Source organism: Coturnix japonica, chromosome 6 (assembly GCF_054131305.1).
Source record: "Coturnix japonica strain WE chromosome 6, WE-NBRP24, whole genome shotgun sequence".
NCBI classification, from domain to species: domain Eukaryota; kingdom Metazoa; phylum Chordata; class Aves; order Galliformes; family Phasianidae; genus Coturnix; species Coturnix japonica.
The window spans coordinates 38,587,252-38,602,754 of NC_140668.1; the positions used below are offsets into that span (position 1 = coordinate 38,587,252).

At 43.6% G+C, this 15,503-nt stretch overlaps 1 protein-coding gene across 11 annotated transcripts in view; it reads left to right on the forward strand.

Annotated features, from left to right (window-relative positions):
* BANP (BTG3 associated nuclear protein) overlaps window positions 1-15,503 on the forward strand; it is a 112,102-nt gene that overhangs the window by 33,823 nt on the left and 62,776 nt on the right. For 10 of the 11 annotated variants that reach the window (XM_085551164.1, XM_085551163.1, XM_085551168.1 and 7 more), the window contains one exon: window positions 12,726-12,893. In XM_085551164.1, the coding sequence (XP_085407290.1) occupies window positions 12,726-12,893 (168 nt within the window). Of the gene's footprint in view, window positions 1-1,635; window positions 5,806-12,725; window positions 12,894-15,503 lie in introns of those variants that run through there. The other variant, XM_085551172.1, reaches the window with a different exon arrangement.

Genomic DNA, 15,503 nt, shown 5'->3' on the forward strand with positions numbered 1-15,503 from the left:
AGGTCACCCGTGGATTAGTAGGGAAGGAATAATTTGTTAGACTGCAATGTTTTGTATGCCACTGCCAATTTGAAATGCCAATTAAGGCTTAAGAACATAGCCAGAGAGAGCTTATTTCTACTGTTGTTTGAAGAATTTGATGTTTTGTTTTTGTGCTTCTGTTAGGGCAAAGGGTTTAATAGTTATACAGAGGAGTGTTTGGTGATGATACTGCTCTGCTTTCTATACTCTAAACTGAGCCAAGAAATAAACTCCTATTGACCTGCTTTCATTTCTGGCTATCTCGGGGATGGTAATAGGCAATAACCATTCAGTTTGCTGCATTAGGCCAATTGTCTTTTTGTGTACCTGAAGCAGATGATGTCAGGCTTGTACTGCAATCACATTAAATCTGTATCTGTAGGAGAGATTATGATCCAAAGGAATTTGGATCTCCTAAACCTTATTATCTATTGATCTCATCAGTGCAAATGATCGTGTTAGGTTGTTTTTTAAACCTAGACAGATTTGTAAGAGTGAATATTGGGAAGGAATGTGTGTTACCTGCGTGTGTGTGAACCTGCCCACAGTTAGTTGTTTTGGGTGCCTGGATGCTAATGGCTGTTGAGATTTGCATCTATAGCGGCAACTAAAGAGAATTCATGTAAACTTTATGAAGCAATAAATTTACTAGGAACAACACTGGCCCACAAACAACATTTTCATGTTATGTTATCACTACCAATAATTCATTTAAATTGCAATTCAGTTTCGGTAGGCAGATAATGAATTTGCTGTGATGTGAGAGAGCATATGGATAAATGCCTCATCATGTTTGAGGATGAGGTTCTGGCTGTGTTGTACAACTCCTGTCGAGTTCAGCTGTGCCAGGATTTCATCCTTCTATTTGTCAGAGGGGTGATGAGAAGAGCCCCGGAACATCGTGCCTGCAGTACTGCTCCAGAGCCCATCTGGTTCTTATTGGTGATGTTATTGATGACAGGCTGAGGGAGCTGGGCTTGTTCAGCCTGGAGAAGAAAAGGCTTCAGGGTGACCTCATTGCAGCCTTTCAGTGCCTAAAGGGAGACTACAAACAGGAGGGGGAGTCAACTCTTTGGAAGGGCAGATAACAGCAGGACAAGGGGAAATGGTTTGAAGTTGAAGGTGGGAAGGTTTAGGTTGGATGTCAGGGGGAAGTTCTTTACTCTGAGAGTGTTGAGGTGCTGGAACAGCTGCCCAGAGAGGCTGGGGATGCCCCGTCCATCCCTGGAGGTGTTTGAGGCCAGGTTGGATGGGGCCCTGGGCAGCCTGGGCTGGTTTTCAATGTGGAAGTTGGTGGCCCTGCCTGTGGTAGGGGGGAGGGTTGGAGCTTCATGATCCTTGAGGTCCCTTCCAACCCAAGTCATTTTATGATTCCATGATTCTGCGATGTGTTGTTGCATAAATCCTACCAAAATCTGAGTGTGGTGCTGGCACGGGAACAAAGTTATGTTGTTATCCTGACTGTGTGGTTTGCTTGTGCTCTGAACTGTACTACTTTGATGCATTATTTTAAACTTCAGTTAAAATCTAATGTCATCAGCCTTGCTTTTGCCAATCCTAGCTAGCAATGCCCAAGCCAGTGTGTAAAGGATTATATCATTCCTTTTGTTTCAGGTTTCTTTAAGTTTTGTCGGTGAAAAGCTATTTCTTCCTTTCTCCTTCCTTGAAGGGAAAGAAGACGTCCGAATCTGTATTCAATAGAAAATACTTTGACTAATGTGCGGAAGCTATAGAGAACGAATGGTTGCATGTTGATGAAGAATTCTTGGTGTGCTGCATAAGGTTCACCGCAGGGAGATGAAAGTTTATCTTTGGAAGTATTCATTTTCATTTGTGGTATAAATGTGCTTGTGGGGTGGCAGCGGTAGCGAGGGAAGTTTTTAGGCAAGGAACCAAAATGACTTAAAGGCATTCTGTGTCATTAAGTAGCTCATTACTTCAGCCCTACTGAAAACATAGATGTTTTCTCATGAAATACAAGGACATAAGCAGTTCTAACTTTCAGTTTGTAACACAATGTTCAGGTTTAGCCCTTTTAAGATCACCACCACTGTCAGTAGTCCTCACTGTATAAAATAGGAATACTAGAATGGAAGGGAAATAACATGAGTTATCCCCCATTTGCTGTTAGTGCTTCAGTTCTGTGACTCTCTCGCATCTTCACTTTTGTTTCTGCAGGCTCTCACCTGTCAGTTTTTAACATATTTGTCAATTTGACAAGTGGAGAAATGGTCGGTATCTACAAATGAAATGCAAAATGAGGGGCTGGGTGGGAAGAAAGAGGTGTAGATTCACTAACAGTGTGAAGATAGAGCTGCACCGTTACGTTCTGTTGTGTTGATGGACACCAAGAGTCCTTCTAATAGGACCCTGTGGTTATGTCTGGCTGCAGCCCTTGTTGGTTCAATATTGTTCTGCTGAATTTCCCTGTCTACTTCCAGGACTGCTTTGTAGAGTGAATTGCATTAACCTTCAGTTCATGGGTTAACGCTTATTTCATCTTTATATTTTACTAGCTGAAAGATATTAATACACTTCGATAGGAGAGAGCTCTTCAGAGAGCTGTTCAAATAGAATTAAGCACTGTGTTGCTTTACAATATTAATCAACGCGATACTGCTTCAGATGGAGAAGCAGACCACCCACATCTGTTTAATAGGAAACACATTTGACTCCTGCTTGTGTAGAGTGTGCTGCGTGGAGCAGCGTGTGTGTATTTGTATCCATGTACGTCCTCCACCAGCATCATCATGCTTTTACACGTTGGAAAGGTAAGAAGTTGCATCTCATAGGCAAGCTGTTAGCTCTAATATCTCTCAGCATAGCATCTGTCTTAGGAGATGCATCAGACTTTCGTCATTACACAGAATGTTTTATATCAGCATTGCAGTTACTCACAGTGTATTCTACAAATGCAGAATGCCTTTGCTATTTTATTTTTTTTCCCCACTTTATTACAATGTTTTTATAAATTGCACTTTTTAGTCTCCATTCTCCTTCCTGATCCCTTTAAGCTTGTTTTGCGCTCTCTCATTACCTGGGCTTCACATAACTGCAACATGGATTGCTCCAAGTCCTGGTTATGGGCAACTGGAGACACACAGCTCAATGGTGGATTCCATCAGGATCGCTTATGTCTTCTGTTTAACCCATTCTCTGTTTCTTTGTTATATAGGACGTTAACTAATCTTCCAAGCTATAGCATTCAGGGAAGAAGTTGTGTGGTTTGTGTCCACATGGATGAGCTAATCTTGTGGTCCCTGGAAATACATTTTGCCAACATTTTCTTCTCCGAGTAATAAATCCTATGGAGAAGTTTGGAAATATGAACTGACTTCAGCCCGTTCCTTTGAGGACAAGGGGTGTTATTAGATATTGCAGTTCATTTCTTGACTGCCAGATCATGGTTTAGAGGTAGGACAAACTCCCATTTTACAGTTCTAAGGGTTGAATATAAGTAAACAAGGATTAACCCAAATCTGCAGCATCATGCCTGTGGCAGATGGGGGAGCTGAAGCAGATTCTCTTGAGCTGAGTGCTATTCCAAGCCTCTGCTCTGAGTTTCACTAAGGGCACCACATCCATCAGACAAGCCCAGAAGAGCTGTGATGGTGGTAGCTGCTATAGGGAGAACTTAGGAAGAGAGCAAGAGCCTGCAGAGGTGCTGAGCTATCTCATCCCTCAAGCAGAGAGTGAGATGCAGAGTCCGAGAGCTCAGCACATCTCTGAGTGAAAAGAAGGGGAAGAAAACATTCCTGTTATGCTTTCATGATATCCAGAAAGCATTCTTTATTTTAGTACAGCACCCTCGGGAAAGGCCTTGATGCAGCGGTGCTGCTTGTTGCAAACACATTGTCTTCTTGAGAGCTGCAGAAGTCTGGCTTCAGTACCAAATAGCTGCTGTTTTGTGAATCAATTAAACGCTGCCACATGGAGGGAAGTGATAACCTCTTTTGAGGCTAGGCAAGAAGATAATATGAGAACCCATCGAGTTTATCTCAGCACCGCAGTTCTCATAAATGGCATCAATGCTGGCCTTTGCTTACTGACTTTATGTAAGCACTATAATTTACTGCTGGCTGTTGTTTTCTTCTTTCCTGGGCACTTATGTGTATTTCAATTACTTTCCTAGCCAGTTACTGTTCAATAAGCTGAAAAAAAAAGGTGGCAGTTTTGGGGGAAGAAGAAATAAATTGTTTGCAGGGTGTTTTCTCTCTCCATCTCACACTTCTCATGCGATTCCTGCATTGTAAAAGCCATGAATTTAGTTTTCCATTTCCAACTGCCTGTCAGTTGTAGCTGTGACTGCATGTAGCTTGATTGTGCATGATGTGCTGTCAAGCATGTGTGAGTTCATGGGCTCTAGAGAAAGAAGAAAGCTAATACATGAGGTCACTTGGACCATCTCTTTATGGCCTAAACGTGATTGTTCCATCCTGCTAATGCTTCTGCGCTTTGGCCAGACTTAGTGTACGTGCTGAAGTGCCCTGCTCTCTGCTAAAACAGATCAGTCTATGAATGTAAAAGGAGTTTCCTTGGTGATTTCAGACATTGCTTCAAGAGGGTATAATGTTAAAAAGGGTCAAAATTGCGTTGTTAGTTAGAAAGAAATGCTCAGTGTGAGAATTCCTGCTGCAAATATGATCATTTATTTGCGTTATAGCTATGGAATGAAAACCAAGGGATTCTTAGGTGGTTTTCTTAGATGCCATTGCAAGTTCCTGAACGAAGAATCCTCAAACAGTGACATCAGCAAGAAGCGTTGGGCCCTTCCTGATTAGCATTGACAGCAAAGACCGAGGATCTTCCCCATCAGCCCTGCAAATCCATCCAGTTTCAAGTGAAAGGGAAGACTTCTGCATCACGCTGTTCTGATCACTGTTTGCTTTGGACTGATTTATGGACCTTCCTGCAGGGTTACAGCTGTCAGCAGGGCAGGTGCCCCTCTGGGGTCAGAGCCAGGAGCATTCCTTGCTTTTGCTGCCTATACCATTGGCCGGCATCTCCCCAGCATCGCTTGGGCTCAGTCCATGCATAGATGAAATACAGTGGGATCATCCTAGATAATTTCCATATACAGCATCCTTTTTCAGCTAAGTTCCACTGACAAACTCTCAGCAGCCTTTAGAGAAGAAATAGTTTTACTATTGAAGACCGTCAAATGGGAAAACTGAACTTTTGCAGTGTGGTTTTAGAAGACACGAGTAGTAAGAGCTGTAACGCATTTGGTCCCTGAGATGGTGAGAGCAAAAGCAGCCCAGCCAGCGCACACAGGTAGGTCAGCATAGACATAACACACATTGCCCTGGATGGCTCGTAGTTGTGTTTGCTGGGAGCTGTGAGTCCACAACATCTCATAAAGGAATTCCAGAAAGTTGTTGGGTTTTTCCTCCTCCGCTTTGAACTTTCCTTCGTTTCCAAAGGGTTAAAAAGCGCTGTGGGGAGATGCCTCAAGCGGACTGCGAGTAAAATGTAAATAAATTCCCGCAGCGTTCAGGTTTCTGTCATGCCAGCCCTTTCCAAACCCACAAACTCCTTCGGAAGGGGAGAAATTTTCGTTGTTGATTCCTAAGTGAGTTTTTCTTGGCGGCACGTGGGGCGGTGACTGCCATCCAGATGGGATCCTGAGGCACCGCGGCGAGGGGTTATGTAACGGGGTGGCTCAGGAGGGGAGGCTGAAAGCAAAACCCTCTGCTCTCTTTTTTTTCCATCTGCGGGTTCTGTCGGGTTGAATTGTGCCGCTGTGTGAAAAATAAACGCCTGTTTAATCAATTTCTCTTTAAAGCTGCGGAGATGAGAAGTGACCTGATGTGTGATCGTTGGCCGCGGCTCCTTCACATCAGGGCTGTTTGTTTCAATTGCACATTATTGCTTCAAATGGGGCGATTCCATTTGTTTTCAGCATCAAACTTTGATTTCAATCAGTAAGTCGATCCCTTGGCAATAAACACATTGTATACCCAGGTACGTTCTGCTCCAAAGCAGAATGAAGGCTGACGTGCCGTGTAGGAGCGCCTCTCCCCAAGGAGGGACTAAAAAGAATAGGAGGATCTTTGCTTGTTCGGTCTGATTGTAAATGAACTCTGACATTTCCAATGTGCCAAACTGGAAGGTGAATGTATTGGAAGCCTCAAAAGCACGTGTGCATTTTTATTGCGCAGGAAGGTGAGCACGTGAGGTCTTTGATTTGGAAGGCATATCGGTAGGGATGGGGTTGGCGTCCTTGAGGTCCTAATCTTCACGAAGATGTTTCAGATGAAAATGCTTGTATAGTCCGTATGGAACGCTGCCATTGCGATATTCAGCTATAGATATATGAAATATGCAATTTCACTTTCATACTGCGACCTGAATGTTGCATGAATATATACATTCCGGGAGGAAATGAAACATAGATCTTCTGTTGTGGGTTTGGGTTTGTTGTTTTTTTTTTTTATTCCCCAAAGTATTTTGTTTCATTTGCTGCGCCTTCAGATTTGTGAGATGTTTTTCAGAGCAGGGAATCTGTTTTCTTTCAGAGCTGGGGGGAAAAGAGAAGTGGTTATATTTTGTATTGTCACTGTGGAGTAACTTTCATGTAACTGGGGAAGAGTAGCAGGAAGATAGAAGAGTATACAGAGAGTATAAATGCTCTGATTTGGTCTAGAATTATTTTCTTATTGGGTTTGTTCATTTAGAATTAAACTTAATTAAGGAGCTAGACGCTTAATGTTCTTGATAATTACACTTTAGTTATTAAACAGGAGGGGCAATGGCTGTTTATGAGGGTAGATATTGATAGGACAAGGGGGAATGGTTTTTAACTGAGACAGAGGAGGTTCAGGTTGGATCTTAGGAGGAGGTTTTTCATGCAGAGGGTGGTGATGCACTGGAACAGGTTGCCCAAGGAGGCTGTGGATGCCCCATCCCTGCAGGCATTCAAGGCCAGGCTGGATGTGGCTCTGGGCAGCCTGGGCTGCTGGTTGGTGACCCTGCACATAGCAGGGGGTTGAAACCAGATGATCATTGTGGTCCTATTCAACTGAAGCCATTCTGTGATTAGATGCTTACATATGACCAGCTGTTAATACTGTGTCACCATCAGAGCACTGTGATCGAACGCACAGCATGGAAATCCCATACAAGGAGTAACACTGCCGTACTCAGGGATTGCCCCCCTCCAGTGTGAGAGCAGATCCTGGTTGTGCACCCCACAAACCCCGAGCAGCAGAGATGGAATTGGAGCAGTGGTGCACGAGGGATGTGTGTGCAGCTGTCCTCCCCAGGCTGGTGCATTTGCTGCTCCACTAGATGTCATCGTTTGCGTGCTGATGGCTCTGGCTTGAGTAAATCAAACAGGTTCTGCTGTTGGTACAGCACGTAGGGGCAGGCAGGGAGGAGGGTTAGCAGTTAGTGAGTTAAGGATTCCTTTGCCTTTAACGGTGGCACATTACAGCACACCCCTTTGATCCCAAAAAGAGGATTCCTACCAGCCAGAGACTTCATTTGAACTCGGCTTTGTTTTAGCAGCTGAGATAACATCGTTAGTTTCCTTGGCATAGCTAAAAACCACGCTGCTTCCATTTGTGTTAGAGACATTTTTATCCTAAAGGACAGCCCATCTCGTTCCTCAGTTCCGGTAGAGTTTGAGGCCATTGGGATGTGGGTAATTAATTATTAGAGCTGCATTACTGTGCTTTGGGGAGCAGAGAGGGGCACTGTGTGGCTGAGGTCAGCTCATATCTGCCAGCCCACTGCTGTTCCAACTGCCTTGTAAAGCCATGGGAACACATATTTAGCTCCTTAATGGGCTGACACGTGTATTTATGTAACCCCGGAGCATGGTGGCATCTGGAAGCTCGCATAGTTGTGCTGAGCAATGCACACCTGGAAGGAGTGTATTTTTGGTGTCCCCAATGTTAGTCCTCATTCCCTAAACTGTATAATCACACACTTCTGTTTCAAAGCAATGACTCACTCGGGTTTTTCACATCTGCAGTGTTTACCTCAAACATTCCTCTCTTTACATTAAGATCCTTCATGATATTTAGGAATTCCCTTATTCTCTTGTCACGTCAGACTTAATTTCCCAGCTGTGGGTGAACGCTGTGTGGGTATTTGTTGTAATACAGCTCTACAATTAGCAGTTATGCACTTTATCACATTGAGGATGATATCCCTTATGTGATCGGCAGCGTAGAGTTCCTGTTGTCCGCACAGAAGGGGATTTGATTAACGTGTAATTTCGGCTTTTGTGTGTTATTATAACTTAGCTCAAGAGTGCTGTAGAATAATCCATTTGTCATAGGACCTTATTTGCACCCATGGGAGGCAGCGGGGAGGGTCAGCATCCCCCCACCCAGCCCCACATCTCAGTGCTGTGCAGGTGGGTTGGTTTCTGAGCAGAGGGGAACGAACTCCCACCTCCTCCCAGCCCTAAATAAGCCAACAATTACTCTTTGAGAGATTGCTTTAGTGTGGTCAGTGCTCGGCCACAATTACCTACTGAAGAGTTGAAGCCTGAAGACAGAAGTAACTGCAGCGGTGCTTGGTGTTGTTCAAGTAGTTTGTATGAGAGATTCTGTTGCCGTGCACTATTTGTTTAATAAAAAGAGCTCCAAATGTATGAGCCTTACATGAAAAAATGTATTTTATTGGCCAAAACCCCAAATAATCGCCCCTTTTTGTGACTCTGTGCAGGCAAAATCTGCAGCCCTTGTTTTTCACGGGGTCTGTCGCTTAAGATGATTCTGTCGATAGGTTTTAATCACTTGAATCTGAAGTTAGATTGAATTTGAACCCTCTTGAAAAGGGCAGACTTGAAAAGCAGTGTTGAAGTTGAAAGTGGAAAGAACAGTTCACTGCCTGCTTGGATCACACATATGGATGCGTGCGGCTCTGGGGTAACACTTTCCCTACAACCTTTCAAATTGCAACAATAGAAGAGGATGAATGTGTGCCATACCAGGATGAAGGGCAGCAAAAGGAGCCCTGCCAGCTCCGTGGGTGCGATAGTTTGCCTTTTAATTCTGCAAACAAATGTGGTGTTCGTGGAGCACGGGAAGCAGCATCTAAATGTGAGCTGTTGACATGAAGTTTGTCTTTTTGGAGGCGGGTTTTGTCTGTGGAATATTTCATGTCTGGTTTTGATATTCCGAACGTCTTCTCTTCCTCCTTCAATTTGCTCTTAATTAAATTCTGTTACAATCCAGTGTTTTCCGCGGGTTGCTTTGTCTGCTGCCTGACTTCTGACCTTTAAGAAAGGGAGGTTTGCTTTCTCAGGAGCGTTGTTTTCATTTCATTTTTGTTCCTTAATTATTTCTGCTTTTCCTATGAAAAATTCTCAATCCCCCCAAAAACATTTTCTACATTCACTGCCCAAAAGCAGCTTGGGGATGTGTGCTCATTTCAGACATCCATTGCTGACAACCTTTCTGTTCATACCACATTTCTACCATCTTTCCCATTGCTTTTCTTCTTAGATGAGCAACAATAAGATCGATCTTGTGCTGCACAGGAAGCCTTATGGAACTTGGTGTCACGGTGTCTTTTTGTTCTGTATTAAGCTGTGTAAACGTGCTTAATAGAAGTGGTGCAGTGCTCCCATGCTGGGCTCCAGCTGTAGTGATGCACCTGCTGCTTTTCACGCTGGCTTGTTGAATTTTCCCAATGCATGCAGGCTTTCCTCCTTGCTTTTGCTGGATAAAGTTTTATAACGCTTTATTTGGGAGGTTTGTTTGGGAGGTGAGGTTCCCAAAGCAAGCAAGCTCTGGACTCTTAGCATTTCAAAAAAGGTCTCGTTTGCAGCATCTTGTTTTATTCCTGCCTTTTGTACTTCTTTTCTGCTATTAGACATATTCAGAGTGAGCAGCTGGGCTGAGAGCTCTCCTGCATGCGATCACTTATGGAAGAGAGCAGCGAAGCAGCACGCTTTCTTTCTCTAGTATTGCTTGCACATGTTCTCGAGACGTATCTCTGCTAGGGGTAAATCATATTGATATGTGTGTGTGTACTTCAGAAACACCCCGCTGTCAGCTGCATTAGTCCTTGCTCAGCCATCAGCAGGCGGCTCTGGGGCAGTTGCTAAAGACCTGTTAATAGGGTAACACTTAGAGCTGGAGTAGCAGCAGGATGGATTTATACATCTGTAATTCACCTAGTTTGATGTCAGCTATCTTGGTGCTTAAGGGCTGACTTGCTATGCCCAATTTGCAGGTGCTGTGGCTGAGCACAGAGTGGTGGTGTGCATGCAGTGGTTGTGTTGTTTGCACCAGTTTAATGCCTTTGGGTGGCTAAGTTGGAATTCCATGGGCAAGGGAAGAGAAATACACCTGTCTGTGATGTTCTCCCCAGTCCCAAATCTGCTTTTCTCACTATACCCTCAGCTCATCATCTGTCTTCCCTGCTTTCCTCCATTGTGTTCTCTCTATGTAGGCAGTGGTCCCTCTATCTAATATTTCACAACCGTTTCTTATCACTTTAATTAACTTTTGCAGTCAATAAGCCAAATGTCGTTTCTTGTCTTCTGTCCACGGAGCAGCTTCTGGGATGCTTTATGTCTCACCTCAGCCCATCATCTTTCTTAAGCTCTTGTCCTGCTGGCGCTGGGTCTCCTGATGCAAACAGCTCACTGGGGCTCTGGTCATAAATGGTTTTGCTTTCGATTTCTGTTGGAACAGAGGGACGTCCTGGAATGTGCCGTACTGACACTGCAAGAGTTAAAATCTCTGGCTGCTTTACTGTGAGTGTTCTCAGAGCTGCAGTCAATGCAGTCGCTTCTCTAACAGCAGCACACAGTCATTAAAACGTATCGATGAGTGAAACACGGATATTTGTTCAAACTAATCACAGCATATTCCGTGTTATGCAGGACAGCACAAGCGCTCTGTGTGCACTGCTGAGCTCGTACTAGGAGTAAAAACACAACTATTTTTATTGGACGTTGCTGCAAAGATTTTTAAAGCCATTTCTCTGGATAGTGCATATTGGTAATAGATTGCACTCGGAAGCGTGGTCTTACAATTTACAGTACAGTATGTGCTTTCCTTTTGCTGACACCCATGGAAAGGGAACTGTTCCACAGCAGCAGATGCTAATTCTGATCGGCTTTCCTCCTTCCTTACTCCCACCCTTGTTATGGAGACACAGCGTAGGGGCTGGAAAGCAATCTATGAGTGAGGTGCCTCTGTCACTTGCTGGGCATCAATCCTCAGCCTTTTAGAGTGCATTGGAACCGGCTTCTTGATGCCAGTGCTTTCCTCCTGTGTGTTCGAGTGGCTTTGTGAACAAATCTATACTGAAGTAATCAGAAAATAAATGGGCAGTGATGATGACTTCAGGGGTAGGATGTTCCTCATGGCCACGTTAGAACAGCACCTGTGAATTTCAGATTCTGAGGACTCTGTTATAATGCAAAGGAAAGTGCAGAGCTCTTAGTCTGTGCAAACCTGGGGCATTTTGCTGCTTCGCTTATGTACTTCAGGGTCCTCTTAGGGTGTAAATCTGTAAACCCAGTAGGTTGAAAAGATGGTTTTATTGTGCTGGGGATGGTAAGCAGTGAATACAAAAAGGAGTACAAGAATTGTAAGAGCTCCTTCAAGCACGGCCACGTTGACCAAAACCAAATACTGCAGCTTTGGGCTGGCTTTTAACTATTGTAGATCTGATTCTGAGAGGTTTAGTTAGTACTGAAATTGCAACGGTTGGTGAATGCTGGGATGGTTCTGGTTTACATCACAGTTTGGAAATGTTGGCTTCACTCTTTCAAGTGCTTTTTTTTCTTCCTGCAGTTCAGGGTTATAAATTTCCCTTAGCGTCCAATCAGACACCCCCAGTTCTGAGTGCTTTAAGCAAGATGTAAACCTCTGTGAGCTTACAGCAAAGTGATGTGAGAAGTGCCTTGAAAGAGCCATCCATATACGACGTGTTTGCTTCTCAATTTTTGATCTATTTGCCCAGATGTTGAAATGAGCTTTTTGGACTTTGACGAGTATTTTTGCACCACTTCTTGTACAATTAGGCTTCCACTTGGATGGCAGAGTTTGCAGATGCTAATGAATGTGGTTTGTGTTGGCAGTGGGACTCCATTTGTATCAGCTTTGTTTCAGAACACTCCAACAGTCCAACATATCGACATGGTGTTTTTATAAGAGTTTGGCAGTTTAGCACCAAATGCTGGGAAGTGCAGAATGTGGCTCTTTAAATGACTCAGTAACAGTAGTGACGCTTTCAGAAGATTCGAATTTGGTGCTGTGTTTTTATTGGATTCTATTGAATCCCGCACTAAGTTTTAAGAGGTTGTTTTATATGCAGCTTTATGCAGCCTCTTGCTTGTCATACACACACACTGTGAGCACTATCAGCAATAAATAAAGCTTTCTCCTGCTTGGGCTTAGGAGAGCTGGATCCTTCTGTTTCCATATTGCTCACCTTAGATGCAGCTTCCATGGGCAGATGCATACATCTGCAAGCTTCGTGTTAGTGATGCTTCTAAATGCACAACTGTGCACACTTAATTTTGTGAATATTGTTGAAGCTGTTGCTGAAATGACCCCACTGTACATCTTTGGCATGTTTCTCACTCTCACTGTTTTTCTTTAGGCTGTTCTGAATCGTTCAGCTCCTTGTTTGCTCAGTGTGTGTGGCAGCATCCATCAGCACCATGTGCTCCTGCAAACACAGATTTGAGCTGGGTACCACCCCTTTGTGTTTCTCTCTAATTACAGGTCATCTCTTCTATAAGTTTGGGATCTCAGAATCTGACTGGTATCGAATCAAGCAGAGCATAGACTCCAAGTGCCGAACAGCCTGGAGGCGGAAGCAGCGGGGACAGAGTCTTGCTGTGAAAAGCTTCTCAAGGAGAACGCCTTCATCATCGTCTTACAGTGGTTCAGGTAAAGAAAAAGCCCCTAAAATCCAGGAACATGGAAACTGATAGTTTTCTGTTTTATCTGACGGTTATTTTTCTCTTTATATCTGCAATTGTCTTTCAATATACCTTGCACAGATGTAGTTGAAACACTAAATCAGGGTTTGAAGCAGTGATGGAGCACCTGGTGGGAAGGCAGGGCCAACCCAAGGGAGCTCAGGTGCATGCAATGTACCTGAGTGACGAGAAGGGCTGGGATCCACCCCTTCCCAGCCCTCATTTAAGTGTTGGTAGTGGAGGTGAGGGCGTCTTGCTGGTGGTTTCTGTGTACTTGAGGCCTTTTGAAGGTAAGTGGTTTCTTTTCTTTCTGTGCCTTTGGCTGTTGCATTTGAGCAAGACCTCGCTTCTTGTAGCCTAGGACTTTGCTACTCTGCTGTCACTGCTGTGTATTCCATCACAATACAGAATTTATTCTTTAGCTATGGTAGTGATTAGTGCATGTTGTACCTGCAAATTTTATTATTTCTATAAGAAATATAAATGGAGATGGTATCCCTTTCCATCTTTTTCTTTAGTGGATTTTGTATTATTATTATTAATTTTTAAGTACTGTTTATTTGTGGCAAGGAGACATCTCTGTTACTCCATTACAGTACAAGCATATTTCTGCAGAGCTCCTCAAGGAGTGACTGCAGTGTTCATTTAGTAATAGGAGTCAGCCATAGTTAAATCATTGTAGATTCAATGCACTCCAGCCACCTTCTGGTGCATTAAGGGCCCTTGGTGGCCTCCTGGAGCTTGTACTGTAGTCAGTCTCTGGTAGCATGAACATCTATTGCTTACTCAAATTGTGGCTGTAAAACCACTGACTGGAACATTGTGCTGACCCACGAAAGGAAGCGAGAGATGTGTTTGTGCACCAAAAGGAGAGGGAGAAGGGAAACTGTCTCTACAGCAGTTGTAAAATGTGGATCTGTCAGGAAGGAAAGCGTAGTACATCCCATTCCATAAGAGAGTTGCCTTTGGAGGTTTGTATGTTCTCTGAACTGACTTTACTGGTATGGTCCTGTGTGTTAATTGAAATAATTCACAATGTGCAGCATCACGTGTGTAATTTACCATGATAGACTTTAAGTAGGAGGTCAAAGTATTCCATCTGCAACTGGTGTCCGTGATTGGAGTGAAATGAATAAACCTTCCTCAGTGTGTTCACCCCGTTTAGGGGGACGTGCTAAATGTTGTCTGTAAAGTATTTTCCTCAGTAGAAATTAAATATGTCGAAGCTGATTCTGTATTTCCACATAGGTGCGTAGGCATGAATAATAATAACAAATGAAAAAAAGACTGAGCTAAGAAGTGTTCTCGTAGGACGTTTCTGGCTCATGCTTTTAATATAAAGCAGTGTTATGGGACATTTGTACATCGTATATTAAAACCAGTGTTTTGGAAGTGAGCCCAAAGAAAAGGAAGCAAGTTTATTTGCCTGCATAAAATTTTTGGTTGCATGTTAACACTAACCACTGTATCTCATGCTAAGAAAGCCAAAATCTGCTTTCAATGGAAAATTTTATGTGCTGGAACTGGGAATCAAATCCAAAATTTTCAAATTAAAACAACTAATCAAGCTAATGATAACCATAAGCCACACATATATATATGTATGTTGATGGGATTTTTATTTTCAGTCTCCTTAGAGTAAAAATGCAGTAGTAAGGGGTTATTGCAGGCCTGTGCTCATTAGCCCATACACTTTGACTGTCATTGAGATTTATTATTAACAAATATTATCTTTAATCTCCTGGTTGGGAGCTTTGGAGAGACCAGTATAGAGACATAAAGCACAGATTCAGGGAGCTCTTAACTTCAGAACGCCATAAAGTAATACGTAGTGGGTTGTTTCTTTCATTAAGCTGCAACCTCCAGGTGTTTTCTTTTAGCCTTATCCCAGTTCCACAAGCACCACTCAGAATTATCTCTTTCTTTGGGTACAAATGCACCTGGGGCAACTCCTGGGATCTGAGCTGGTCCTCCCATCCTCCTGCATTTCCCCAGTGTTCTGTGCCTCCTGGGGTTCTCACTGTACAGCACGTCTCAGCTCCTCTAGGTAGCAAAGAGGTGACTGCACGTCTGAAGTATGCTCCTAAATACATCAAAGACCCTAAATACGGTCCTAAAGATGGTGAAGGTCAGCCGAGGCGTTTTGACATGTCATTTGCAGGACTGTATTATAAGCTGTGCAGCCAAAAGTAGAGAACTGGCAATAGCATTAACATCTGCCTTTGGTAATGGTACGTGAAAACGTTCCATGGATTCTGAGTTTTTTGTTAATTTCTTTAAAATATTGCTCTTGCTGAGAATGTCACTGGCGTGGTTTTCTGGGAGGCCGTAAAGACGTTGGCTGAATTCACCGCTACATTCACACCCGCTGTGAAAGCTGAGTTAGGAAAACAGCCCTTTACTCAGAGCCAGGTGGTCCTCAGGGAAACTAATTGCATTCCTAGGGCAGGTGGGAGTGGGATTTCACCTGGAGGAAGAAGAGGTAGGAGGGTGGGGTGGATGAGGGGCTGAGGCAGAAGGGAAGAATTGAAGATAGAAGGGAAAAGGACAGATTCACGTGCTGTTTGGAAAGGTAACT